The sequence below is a fragment of the Struthio camelus genome, chromosome Z (genome assembly GCF_040807025.1).
Source record: "Struthio camelus isolate bStrCam1 chromosome Z, bStrCam1.hap1, whole genome shotgun sequence".
Taxonomy (NCBI): Eukaryota; Metazoa; Chordata; class Aves; order Struthioniformes; family Struthionidae; genus Struthio; species Struthio camelus.
In genome coordinates this window covers 63,418,272-63,432,248 of record NC_090982.1, presented here as the reverse complement: position 1 = coordinate 63,432,248, position 13,977 = coordinate 63,418,272, and the positions used below count along the sequence as shown (strand labels likewise).

Here is a 13,977-nt window from a genome sequence, read left to right as displayed (position 1 = left end):
GGTCAGGTACTTTTTAAAGCATATAGTATGTATGCACAAGCTGAACTGGCCTGTTTATGTTATGCAAAAAAGAAAGCATTTTATTTGCTTATTCTTACTAAGGGAGTTGTCTGTAGCATCGTTTTCCCTGACTCCCACTCTGGTACAGAAATTACTGAAAAAACAACAGGTGTTTCAGAAGAACTACTGACTGACAACTTGGATATGAGTCAAATGTAAGATAAATGATTAGGTTATTAAAAAAAATGTAGTTGTTCATAAAATTTTTGAAGAGGTGCACTCATTACAACTTGTTCTTGTCTGATGTAAAGTTCAGAGATTGGGAGTAGTTGTATTTAAATATGCAGTAAAAATGAAGACATACTATCCAATCTCCTTTTATTACCCACCCCCATTTCCTTATAATATTTTGGCAAAACAAACCCTGCTTATAGTCTAAGATTGACAGAAATTGTCATTACTCCTTTCCAGTCCAAAACAAAACCAGACCAAGCATCCAAACTCTTGGTCAAAGAGAGGACCTTTCTGTGAAACGCTGTGAAATCTTTTCCTGTACGGCTCTAATGCCATCTGTTGCTACCAGTTAGCTCGTTCACTCAAACAGCAGTTGCCTGCACAGTGGATGTGAAGTTTGTAACCTAAAAAGTCAGATCCTAGCCATTTCAAGTTAGGCATCCTAAATGAAGGGCTGCTTCTGACTTAATCTTTATGCTTCAGTTTTTCATCTGTAAAATGGAAAAAGTACCAACATTTTTACGTGAGGGGAAGGTGAGAAGAAAAATAAGCGTTTCTGAAGCGCTCGGCCTTTACAAGGATGTGATATGATTCAGGGACAGATTCTCTTCTTATTTATATTCACTTTATATTTGAAAGGGTAATAGGTCAGATAATGAGTGACACTTGATATTTTCGTCATGTCATGCTGAAGCACCATGGAACTGATGAAAAGAATCTCAAATTTTAGATCACAGCTCCAAATAAGCAATAAATCTTAATTTTTAGGTAGGCAAGAATTATGGTGAGATGCCAAAGCTAAAATGGTGTTTTTATCAATATCAACAAGTTATCTGGCAGAAACAGGAATGAGCCTAGGAAGATGCCTTTTCTCTCTATCTGCTGCACCTATCTATACACATTATACAAGTTCTTTAACCTATGCAGGACTGATAAAACATCCGGTTTTGTCCCAATCTGACATCAGTCTGTGCTCTAACATAAAGCAGAAGTTCTAAATTTACTCATGCCCAGCTCTGGAGTTCATCCACTGGAGGGTATGGTGCTCCCAGGGAGTCAGCGGAGATCCTATGTATAGTGGAATCCTAACTGTCTTGACTGAGTAGTATAATTTTGCCCTAGCCACAGAAAATGACACATGCGAAGGAAATTCAGAGTCTTATATAACAGGATAATGGGTTTTTTTCACTCTTTAAGCACTGTTGTGTAGTATGGAGAGCATTACCAGGATTGCAGGGGAATGCAGTGAAAAATAGTGCTACTGTTACTAGTTTGTCTTTCCACTTCCACTTAATATGGCTGTTTTTCTTTTTTGTTAGTATAAGCAGGTAAAGCTGTTATTTGCCAGGATGCCCATGCAGAACATATGAAGGCACTAACATGTATGAAGCACTTGATTCTTTGTTCTGCACGCTTCTCTGCAAGGTTAAGATGCAGAGGTAGAACAGGTTTCTGGAGCAGATGTTCATATTGTACACCTATGGGCAAAGAGTAAAACTTGACTGTAGATGCAGGATGTCAGCCTAAAACATTTGCCAGTATTGCTGAACTAATGTGAAGAAACAAATAATCTGTGTTTATGTGTGGACTCAGAGATGAGGGCAGTTGCAACTATATGGTGACACTGCAGAGCTACCTGAGCTAACTCCGATAGTGCTAGCAGTCTAAACACTGTAGCACGAAGCACCATGCGAGATTATTTACTCTGCTTCTTGGCAGCTTGGCGTTATTGAGTACCTTTGTAGTTACAATTCCCTGCTTTTAGTTTTGATGTCCATTTGGCGAGGCATAGACTTCAGCATTCCTTAGCGGACAGCAAGACTGAAGACTAGCAAAATACTCTGTTGTTATCTGTGCTCCTATTATTCAGGAAAGTTGGGTTTTGTGTGTGTGGTTTTTTTTGTTTTGTTTTGTTTTTTTAAAAAAAGGAAACAGGACACAAACTGAAAGCAGCAGACAACTTCAACTTCATTTAAATCTGTTTGACATCTCAGTTTGTGGGAAGTTTCTGACAGGGATTTTTCCTTTAAGCGTGCGCCCCCATCTGGGGAAAGCGCTCCTCTCTTTATAAACTAAGGCCAAAATCAAACGTTCTGCAACTTGGTAGAGCGTGCTTCTTAATGTGCGACAGACAGCTGAAAGAGCTTGCAAAATGAACAGAAGGACTTGCCTTCAGTATAAGTGAATCTTGAGTGGTATGTCTTAGACGATGTGAACAGTCTATAAATAGATTAAAGTGAGTAAACAACCAAATACCAATGAAAGTAATACAATCAAAAAGTAATTTAATTTCCACAAGAGGACATTCAGAGAGCTGGGATATAAATATGAAGAAAGGTAAATTCCCAATAAAATCCTGATGTCTTTGTTTATCAAATTTAGAGCATCTGTCATCTTCAAGAACATAAGGACCAATTGTTCTATTTGTGATGAGTGACAGGAGAAACTCTTAAAAGCTTAAGTTGAAATGTCTTTTCATGATCTATTGAATTATAACAAGGCAATAAGTAAAGCTGTTTCTTTATCATTTGTGTGGCAAGCTTCCTTTCATCAATAAAGCTGAAGAAATGGTATCGTTCTAGGTTTCCTCTAGCTTCTGCTTGATGTTCCTTTTTTCTCTGACTGTTGGTGTTCGTTGCTTGTTTGCACAGATGAGCAGGATGGGCTGTGATTAAACCAAAGTGGAGGGATGGTAACAATTAATTTTCTACTTGGGAGTGTACATTGTCTTCTTAACATGTCCAAAAAAATGTATGTTTTAGAGGTGGGATTTTTTTTAATACCTACTGTCTTTTGTTTATTCGACTGGTTTAACTGTGCTTTGTTAGGTAGTTTCCCTCAGTAATACTTTCATCTCATGAATAGGTACTCTGCTACTAAATATCTAACAGATTCTTAGTGGTCTCTGTGGCAGGAAATTCACAGAATATCTTTAAAGATGAAGAGGTTGCAATTCTACTTGCTCCACATCCCAGAATGTCATTTGAGTTCTACCACACATTTGAACTTTCTCTGGTTCATATGGTCAGAGCTATAGTTTATTACTTCTGAATGCTTTTTACTTTTCAAAATCCTATTTTAATTTTAACTGCTTTTCCAGATATAATTATAGAAATAACGAGCAATCTCCAGATGTTAATTTACTTCAGTCCCTTATTCTATGACGGAGTCAACTATATCTGTGCTTACCTAGCTGTATGTATAAAAAGTCATAGGTAAAATTATAAGGACCTACCAGTCCTGGACATACTGTCGTCTCCCTGAACAATCTAGTCTAATGATTCACTATGCTTGAATTAGAAAAATGTTTTCTGTCTTCTATCCTAGATCTTTTTTGCCACACTTTAAACATATTACTGCCTATTATGTTCACTATTGACATAGAGGGGAAAAAAAAAATTCTTTCCTCTTTTCAGAAGCTGTTTGTGTCATCAAAAACTGCTAGCATGTGCTTTTTCATTCTTCTCTACTGTTAGATTCTATTAGCAGCTAATACAATATTCTTAAAATAGCCTATTTTCTCCTGAGCATAATGGTCCAGCAGGCCCAATAAACCTCATGTTACGGTGCAAATCTCCATCTTAGTCTGAATAGAACTCTCACAGAAAAGAACTCTTTCAGAATGGCTTTCCATGTTAATCCAGTAGTGCCAGTAATCATCACGAGTACACAGCAACAAAATTCTCTGTGTAACTGTTTTTAAAATGTCTTTTATGCTATATACAAGAGTGCCATCTCCTGGGCACTCTCTGCAGCAACAGCTTCTCTTTAGGAAGAGAATGAGATAGATAATGAAAATCCCTTTAGGATTCTGTTCTGATGCACTCTTCCAGACTTGGAGCTGAGTGGTTAGCTAATATTTGGCATTCGTTGCCATTAAGAGGAGATACTGTTATCAGAGTCAGGTGTTTCTTTGTTTCACTCCTGTTTATTTACAGAACCGGGGCAGTTTTTGTTCTCCATTCCAAGCCTCTATGCCAAAATCTCTCTCCCTTTGCTTTTTCTAACAGCCCATTATACCAGAATTTTTGTTTACTACCTCCATTGTTTCCAGCTCCTTTCCCTGTCTGCCTCTCACTATTTCTCTCATCTCCACCAGCAATACTCAGTACCTGCCTGCATTTAGCTGTCAAGAAAAGTCCTTTAGAATACAAGTTCCATCTCTTCTTCTGACTTTGGCATCTGATTTCTGTGGTGGCTTTTATTGTTGCATCTGTTACACAGATGAGGATTTAATTGCTCCCTCATTCGTTATGAATAGAAGTTGAATGTCATGCTCAACAGCTTTGTGCAGACGGGTGATCAACTATGAATCAAAGATAGAGTCCTTGAGCATGACCTGACCTCCAGCATACCTACACGTAACTTGTTATTTCATAGTAAGCTCAGATGAGCAGTTTTAAGACTGTGCTTCCCCTGTTTTGTTCCTTTTGGTAGCAAGTTCCTCCTCTTTCCAGCTGTTTGTTTCTCTCCTCTCCCCTCTGCCAGAACTGCCCCTCGGTTCTGTCAGCCCAACTCTTTGTGTTATGATGTTCTAAAGTGATGTGTCGTGATTTACTAAAGCACATAACAGTACGTTCTTTTAGGAAAAAGGTGATTTTTCATCATTTTATAGATGCAGTTTTGAGAAAGAACACCCAAAAAGGTTGAATTGGCACAACTGAAGAGAGCGTATCTTCCATAAGGGAGCCTTAGCAGAATAGTTTTTAGTGAGTTCTGCCATTGGACCTAAGGGTTTCTGGCCACTAGCACCATTCAGTGCCAGGTGAGGAGGGTGGGGAAGGTGGCAGAAAGGAGGCTGTTTATGCTGGCTCAGATTCTCTGCAGCATTGTATCATATGTAGTCATTCGTATAAGTGTGTATGTAAAATGCTACTGATCTGAGCCAGTAACTCTTGGTAACCCTATGCTTAGGTCTCATGGCCAGTAGCGTTGTTAAGCAGTGGTGACATCAAAGCCTTTCCACCTGAAGGATGCTCCAGGGTTTCAGAAAGGTGGAGTCTAGGAGTGAGAAAGGGTAAGCAGGAAAATAACCACTTGTGGCCATTGCTCCTGTTTTTCCAGTTCTTAAGTGAAATTGTTTTAGTAAAGCAATCGCTGACTTCAAAGTGGGATCTTTTTGCCTGATCATAGCAAATGGTTCATTTTTATTGTCTCATATCTAAAATCCAAAATAGGGCAGGCTTAACAGATGCAACACCTGGCACTTGCTAGGTCTACTGGGAACAGTCGTACAACTCTTTGATATTGGACAAGTGGACCAGCAACAGTTTGTGCAACTCCTCCTTACTGCCATTGCCTTTGCTTCTTCCTCTTTCTCCTACTTGCGTCCCTCCTGTTCAGAGAGTATGAGCATTGGAGTGAACGCTGACCTTGCTCCACAGCCTGGAATAAGACTGTGTTTTGTGCCATTCCTTTTCCTAGTGAGAAAGGAGGGAAAGAAGTAAGAGCAGAGGTTTTACTGAAGAAGGGATAAGGAAGTTGGGAAAAAACAGAGGAATCTGTAAAAAGGATGGAGTGATGGCTAAGAGGTACTAGGCCCACAAGTATCTAGTGGTGAGGGAGAAGGGGTAAGTTTTTTGTTTTGCTCTCTTTTGCTACCCATTTATTATGCCTATAAGTTATTTACTCACTGGACTTTTTCCTCTAAATCCTCCTACCCAAATTAAAATCTAGGAGCTGAATTGTCGTTTATTGTTACTTCATTTGAAATCCAGAGAGTCCTGGTGACAGAGGATTTACTCTATCAATTTACACAAAGTATAAAATACATTGGAAAAAATGTGCAGTGATTTGATTGTTTGTATAAAGTGCATACCTAGGTCACTCCCAGGGGGTTTAGTGGATAAGAACCCACTGAGCTAGGAATCTTGAGCTGAAATAATTCAATTTTTCATCAGTAATTTTTCTCATAGCCGTTTCTTTGAAGTGGCTGTTTGCTTACAAGAATGGCCTAGGCAAACTTGAGTGAAAGAACAGTTGCTGCAAGTGCCATTCATTCTGATTGGCCATATCTCCCTTAGAAAACTGTTTTGTGCAGTGTAAACGGTAGCTTTGGTTTGCTGCAGAAAAAGGAAACCTGTCAAATATTTGCTGCCTGCAGAGGCAAATGATCTTGAGGTATCACCCTGGTGAGGGGGTTATCATTTGGAGTGCTGCCCTGAAATTATTCAAGAGCATCCAACTAAGAATAATTAATTTCAAAATATTATATGGATGCTGTCTCCAGTGTGTTGTAATGCACTGGTTATAGCAGATTGCAGCAGCTGTTGGTGCTGCCTTACTCAGTTGGGTGGCTTTGTGTACATAATTTGGCAGTAAGCCAAAAGTCCTAAGTGGCATACCAAATAAATTGCAGCGTTTCATTATTAAGAGAGAGTTGCATATCTTTGTTGACAATTATTTGTTGAATGGATATAACATTTTTCTTCCTAGAAGCCCAGAATTTATTTTGCTAAACTGCTGAATACCTTTCTTCCTACTGCACAATCTTAAAAAAAAAAAAAAAAAAAAGAAAAATAAAAGAAAAAAAAAAGTGGAAGTCTTATAGATAATTTCTATCCCTTTGCTTCTGTGAAGCAATACAAGATTTTTTGGAAGGTTTAGAATTAGGATCTGTATGATCTTGAAAGCCAAGCGTATTTGAATTACATGCTGTGAGTTAAACTTTGCAGGATACATTGTTGTGCCTAAAACAACCACATTGGTTAATCACTCCTGAACTCTTTAAAAAAAAAAAAAAAAAAAAAAAACTTATCTTGCACTGGCCAGCATATGGTAACTGACACAAATAAAAATCTGCTGAGGAAAAGGGCAAGGCAAACACAAATGTCCAATATGTTACAATATGTTAACAGATGAGATAATCTGTGGGCCCCCTTCACTATATGCTATTTGAAAAATTTTAATGCAATTTTCCGTATAATTTATATGCTAGATAACACCAGTAAAATGCACAACCCACCATTTTTATTTTTGGCTAGTGAACTGCACTCATATTATTATATGAAGCTAAATAGTTGATGTTGCCGTTATTTTGCTCCTAAGAAGTTTTTTTGCTTACTGTGAAGCACATCTGACTCAACTTAGTGCTTTGGGAGCTCATGCCGAGAAAATGGAATTCTTCTGCATTTTAGGCTTAGCTTATTGGGACTCATCTTACTCTAAGTAGTAAAAGTTTTAGATTGTTACTACATGTCATCGCAAGTGACTACTCTTTCAAAACTATGAGAGAATGGGAACAGGTTTAAATTTGACATTTGGTTGAGGTCGAATTGTTTAGGGTTTTCCTCCAATTCCATCTTTTTTTCTTCTGTTGATTGCAAATGTTCTTTTGGTGAATTATAGGCTACAGTTTTAAATGAGATATTATCTTGCATTATATTTAGTGTGACTAGCTAAAACAAATAGAGGCAATACCCAAACTGACTAATTTCCTTCTAGAGACAGGAAGCCGTTGTTACCAAGAATAGCCAGACTTTAAGTTAGAAGGAGAGGAAGACGGAGAGAGAGAAGGAGAGAGGGGACCTCATGTCTACACACACACACACACACACACACACACACACACGTACATGCGCACAAACACACATGCACTCTCACAAATCAAAAATGCATAATGTGGAAATCTGCTTAGTGTACAATTGACATGACCCAAAAACGGTAAAACAAGAAGAATGAACTAGATGGATTTATGAGGAGAATTACTTATCAGGTTATTTTATTTGTTTGAAAAATAGTATATATGTATTTATATTTTTTTGCAGAGTTTGAGAATCCCAGGTTACCTTTTGGTTATTTTTCCAGTTCCGAATTCTAAAAAGACAAGAATATTTTCAACCTTCAAGGAATATCAAGTTGCTATTTCCAAAGGAAATAAACCAAAAAAGAACAAGCCCACTACATGCCAGCCTCCCAAATCCATTTTCAGTTAGCAAGAGAACTATAAAATGGTTTATTCCAGGTGGCCCAAGCCTGCCCAGTTGGAATTAATTGAGTAAGAATTTCATTTTGTATCTGTAATGAATAGGCAAAGAATGATCCAAAAATACATTGATTTTAGACTTGCAACCTGCTTGCTCTAATAGTTTCCATATATACTACTAATAGGTAATTAACAAGTAGAAGTCAAAATTATTTTTGCTGTCACCTCAAGGTTCCAGTAATTAGTATATTAGCATGAGTTAACTGTCATCTTTACAGTTAATCTTGAAGTGAACCATTAAAGCAGTACACATCTGTTATCAGGTCATACTCAAAGCTCCAATTATGATTGCTGCATTAACCTTTATTGAAACTGTTTTTCTATTTGTAAATGAGGAATTTATAGAGGGGTAAATTAACTTAGAATCTTGGAAAAAAAATCACTGTGAAAATCCGAAATTTTTTAAAGAGCTGAGTTTCACCTTTGTCTACATCTATTCAGCTACTGGTATCTGGATACTCCAGAAAAAAAGAAGCCACGCTCTTGGTACAGCAGTAGCTGTATCGGTGCTGTGTGATACTGCATTCTCAAAGTGAAGGGTTGAAACTGTTTTTTGGAAGACTTGAGGGTGACACAACATAGGAAAAGGGCACTGTGAAAGAACGCTGTCAGAAGCTAGTTCTGACAGATTTTTGTCTGTTACCACTCTTTGATTACTAAGAGACCTAAAGCTGTGAATTTACAGGCGTTCATACTGCCGTTTTAGATGACTTAGTGTATCAGTAACATCCATATTGGGTTGGCAAATATAACACAAGACCTATGGAAGAGCAGCAGCTGGAGGCCAGTGAGTATGCCCTAGGTCAGCTGGCACTGCGTTTGGGTGCCACAGTCACCTCCCTTGAGACTGAGTATCAGATACTACGTTTGCATATATAGGAATCAGATCATTGAGTGCTCTGCTTTGTAGACTTGCCAATGTTATGAGTGACAGGGAACTAGCCAGTAGCTAGGTATGGTTTGGTCTGAGATCTTTGCTTTATCTTTTCCAGCAGTATCTTGACAGTTACATTCTAAAATTAATGCTCAGGGTCCTTTACTTTTCTGATCTGGGCTGTATTTCATGCCATCTTTCCCCAAAGGGGGCCACCTATGATCTTCATGTGCAATATCTGCCTTGTCTTTGGTTGGTCTACCTTGATTTTCCAAGTAAATGGTCCCTAACTGGTTCATAAATTGTTTTCTACAACTGCTTATAGAGTCCAATCTTTCAAATTTCAAAAACTCATCAGCACTTAATTTCTTTTGAGCCTACACATAGAAATACAGGAAGCTGAACAAGACCTACAAAAATAAGAACACATGAACTAACTGCATAATAATCTATTCCGAAGTACAACTATAATGTTTTGGTTGTAATTCTGATTGCTTTTACTGCAAAATAACAATTCAGTGTCCCAGTGAACAGTTCTCAGGCTGCAGCACTTTAGAACCCCTTGAATTCCACTCCAGAAGCAGAACACAAACTACAAATGTATTTAAATCTGCTTCTAGGATCTAAGCGTTATGATTCTCTACAGAAATTAAAGAACATTACCAGAAATAGTATTATTGGCATTTTCAGGAGTACTTCTTTTTTTTTTTTTTTCCTTAAACACTTAGCAAACGAATAGAATTCCTGCTTCAGATTTACAAGAGCTGTCACAGTGACCCAGGACCATCTGTCTTAAAATAGCTTTCACTGCTACCTATCTTCTCAGCAAAGGCTGGAAAGCTGCAAAAGCTTATAACTGCTGTTACAGTCTCTTGCCTGGGGGCAGGATGGTGTCTGTCTGGCAAATGAGTTGAATACAAGTCTTTTGTTCTGCCAGATCTACATCTTTAACGAAAAATTCCATAGTCAGAATTTGTAACACACTGTTCCTCATATTTACTGCACCGTTATTAGCCATAATGACTAATAATCCAGCCTGATTACTATTTTATTCCCAGTCCCACTGTCAGCATCTTTGAAAGGGGCTTCTTCTTGGCACTTGAGGCCTTGTCCTGGATCACAAAGTTTATAATCATTCTTCTTTCTGTGGCCTGTTTTTTCCAATTTATTCTCTTCCCAGCCAAGTGTTAACTAAATAAGGAAGTGGTCTGAGTGATATTAAAGACGTGGGAGACAATAGTGTGAGACAAATCAAGTTCAGAGCCAGAGGTAGGCAAAACTGGCTTATATCCGTGAACCTGGCAGTGGAATCAGGCTAGCTATGAGGTCACATTGTCACATACAATAAATACTCTCTACTATATTCTTTAGGATTACTGAGGCTTACAGATGTCTTCTCCAGTGCTTGTCGCACATTTACACAATCTGTTTCTAGAAATGTGAGGATCTGCTTATAGCTCTTTAGGGAAGCTGAAAAAGGGGAACTTCAAATGACAGTATTCTGTAGCTAACATTTGCATTATCCCATAAAATAACAGATACAGGAAAAAAGACCTTACAACAAGAATATGGAGCAAACTGCCAGCTCTGCATCCTTGCACAGAGACACTAAAGTGGAATGGTAACAAGTTACTGTCACGCTTGCTGATAGCATCAAACAAGATGAGTGTCCACTGAAGGAGGCCATGGCTTTAGGATCTGTGTAATGGAATTCAGTTTTTTAATAGAAACTGGAATGAAGTCCAGTTTTCTGGCTCACAACCTTAACTGGGCAAATATTGCTGTAACATACATATCTCACTATGTATGTATTTCTACTACATTTGGAATTATGGATATTAAAGGACTGTGATCCAGACAAATTAATATACTGAAAAAATCACCAATCATATCACTTTTTATAGTCAAGATATAACGTCTGTCAAAGATTTGATTTAATCTGTATTTCACATAGAACATTTAAGCAACAGGAAAACAAATGAAGACAAATTTAAATGCTTGCATCTCTAGCCTTATTGCAAAACCTGAGTAACCATTTATCATCATTATGTTATGTTTTTTCAGCCAGCAGACTTTATAGGAAAGCAAGCACTGAAGCAGATTAAAGAAAAGGGGTTGAAACGGCGGCTGGCATACCTCACCTTGGAAACAGAAAATGTTGATCCAGAGGGAAATGAAAGTGTGTGGCATAATGGCAAGGTAAGGGCTGTAGATCATGTTACAAGAAACTAAAGTTAATTCTCCATGAACAGAATCTAACTTTGTGTTTCAAGTGTGAATGTATTATATTTGTTTTACTGGCACAGAACAGCTTGAAGCTGTGATACTATTTTCTGATCTTCAAGCAGGAGGCAAAGACTAACTGTATATATTTACAGATAAAATGTGAAATACTATTAGGTTACAGAAACTAGAGCTGGAACAGACTACAGTATTAGGTCACCTATTCTTTTCTCCTGCAAGTTCACCATTCTCCTAACATCACTTTTATTATTCACTTCAAAGAAGACAAACCAACAAAGTTTAACGTGCCATACTTCAACACAGATTAGGTATTGAAGCCTTCATTAGCAGTTAAATTATTGTATATATAAATGTACACATGTGAATAGTGTTTGTTTCAGTTGAAAAGTTAAGTGAACACAATAAGAATAGACTAGGTTTTTAAGGAGTAAAAAAATCCCAATTTTGGGTGATGTCACCCACAGTGAAGAAAATTATGAACTGCCTGACACACTCAAAACATACGTGATGTATAAAGTTTATAAACAGAAACTAGTATCTATGATGTATATCTTTTTTTTTTTTTTTTTGGAAACCCCACTGTGTGTTGAAAATAAAGATGAATGTTTGTTTCTTTTTTCAGGTTATTGGCAACACCACATCTGGCTGTTTCAGCTACAGTGCTCAGCAGAGTCTGGCTTTTGCATATGTTCCCACAGAACTCAGCAAAGTTGGACAGAATTTGGAAGTTGAACTTTTAGGAAAAAATTATTCAGCAACTGTTATTCAAGAGCCATTGGTGCTGACTGAACCGACAAGAACCCACCTTCAGAGAAAGGGTAGAAGTCCCAAAGTGTAAACACAGATGGTGGATACAGGAAGTTGTGCAGTAAGAAATAGTTCCATTTATACCCGTGAAATTAAGAGAATCAAGCTATTCAGATTCATTAATCACTAAACGTAAGATACTCATTGCTACATCAGTGAGGAATTTTATGGTGGTACCCCCTTGCTTCCTTGTATGGGCTATTCACGTCGGAGATCTGAGCACAGTTAGTGAACTGCTGTGCATTCCTCCTCCTCAGTAGCGGTTGTGAGCAGGAAGTGGCTGGGAATGAGTAGATCCTCCACTCAGCTTGCCCACACACTGTCCAGCAGATCTGAGTTAAGGCGGAGGAGAAAATTGCTCTTGGTATTGGCCAACAGCAAATTCTTTCCCCTTGAGATGTGATTCCTCCCTTGCCTGTCTTTGCGGTGAATTACTTCTTCTTTGTTCCTTGATATCACCAACTTATCATTAAAATAATATCACTAGCTCTGCACAAAAATGCTCTCTAAAGTACTGAAATAAATTTCAGCAATGGTTAAAAAATAATACTTAAAAGGAAACTGAACTGCTAACATTCCTTCCTAATACGTTATCCTGGCAGAAATTCTGACAAAAGATCAAAATTTAGTTCTTCCTAATTAAACATTTAGAGGAAGCCCATTCTTCGTAGTCATTGTTTTATATGGATCTTCTAGTAGATTACATGTAAAATTTTACAATACACATGATGTTATTGCTCAATTTCTGGATAGAACTAAAAAGTACTGCATGATGGAGCACTGACTTAGTGGTATAAATCTGAAGATGTAGACACTGAAGAACTGTTGTTCCTTTTCCTGTTAATTATAAACTGAACAGCAGTAAGAACCATATGTTGTTACACAGAAATACTGACAATTAAAATATATAATTAAAGCCGCAGCAGAGGGTTTTTTCAATGTTAAATAGCTGATAACCTGAATAAGCAGGATTGGGATAATAAGAGCAACAGGAACACACTAAATGATTAAAACACACTTCTGAGTTCCATAATGTGCTCAACAATTCTTTTAAATCAACAATGTCACAATTTCCAACTTACAAAGAATAATGCCCATCATTAGGCTGCAGATAATCTTTTTCTATGGTCATATGAATATAAAGAATGTCCAAAATGCACTTTCTTCCAAAGGAGTTGGTGCTTCTAAATCTTCAGCAAAGAAGAAATGTATAAATAGAATATGCAGTAGAAACACAGTTTGAATAATGAACACCTGTTCTTACTAGAGAATTAATGAAAGTTGGAATTGCATTCTGCTGTTCTGAATATCCTTTACAACACAGGTCAAAATAAAATATAAGATATGGCTGGTTTGTACATACTGCTGTCTTGAGGGAAAAATCCATTCAGAAATTATTCTCTGTTACTCTTTCGTAAGTGATTTAGTTCTACTTTGCTGAACCAATCAGAGATGTTATTTTTGCTAAACCTGCAGAAAGGGCAGGTTTTCTGCAGCCTGTGCAGGCAATAATGATGAATCACAGATATAATTCCAACATTCAGGTGAGCTCAGAAACTGTATCCTCTTATGTACTTGTACCACACTTTCAACTGTAACCTCACAACCACTGGTTTTCTCCTTATAAGCCAATGGAGATGACCTGTCCCTTTTAAAATATAATATTCATAGATAACAGGTGCATGGGACTGCTAAAGAGTCCTGCCTTTATTCAGTAAGGCATTCAAGAATATATTTTAGTTGAGGTATGTGCACAAGGTTAACAAGCATGTAAGTGCTTTCTTGTACTCAGGCTCAGATTCAATACATGACCATGAAAACTCTGGAGTAAGAC

General features: G+C 37.6%; 1 protein-coding gene across 1 annotated transcript in view; it reads left to right on the top strand.

The window, feature by feature from the left end:
* The window catches only part of LOC138064802 (dimethylglycine dehydrogenase, mitochondrial-like), a 46,242-nt gene extending 32,752 nt beyond the window's left edge, over positions 1–13,490 (top strand). The window contains exons 15-16 of the mRNA XM_068928747.1: positions 11,157–11,291; positions 11,959–13,490. Of these exons, the coding sequence (XP_068784848.1) occupies positions 11,157–11,291; positions 11,959–12,174 (351 nt within the window). The 3' untranslated portion in view covers positions 12,175–13,490. The remainder of the gene's footprint in view (positions 1–11,156; positions 11,292–11,958) is intronic.
* Positions 13,491–13,977: the final 487 nt, after the last annotated feature.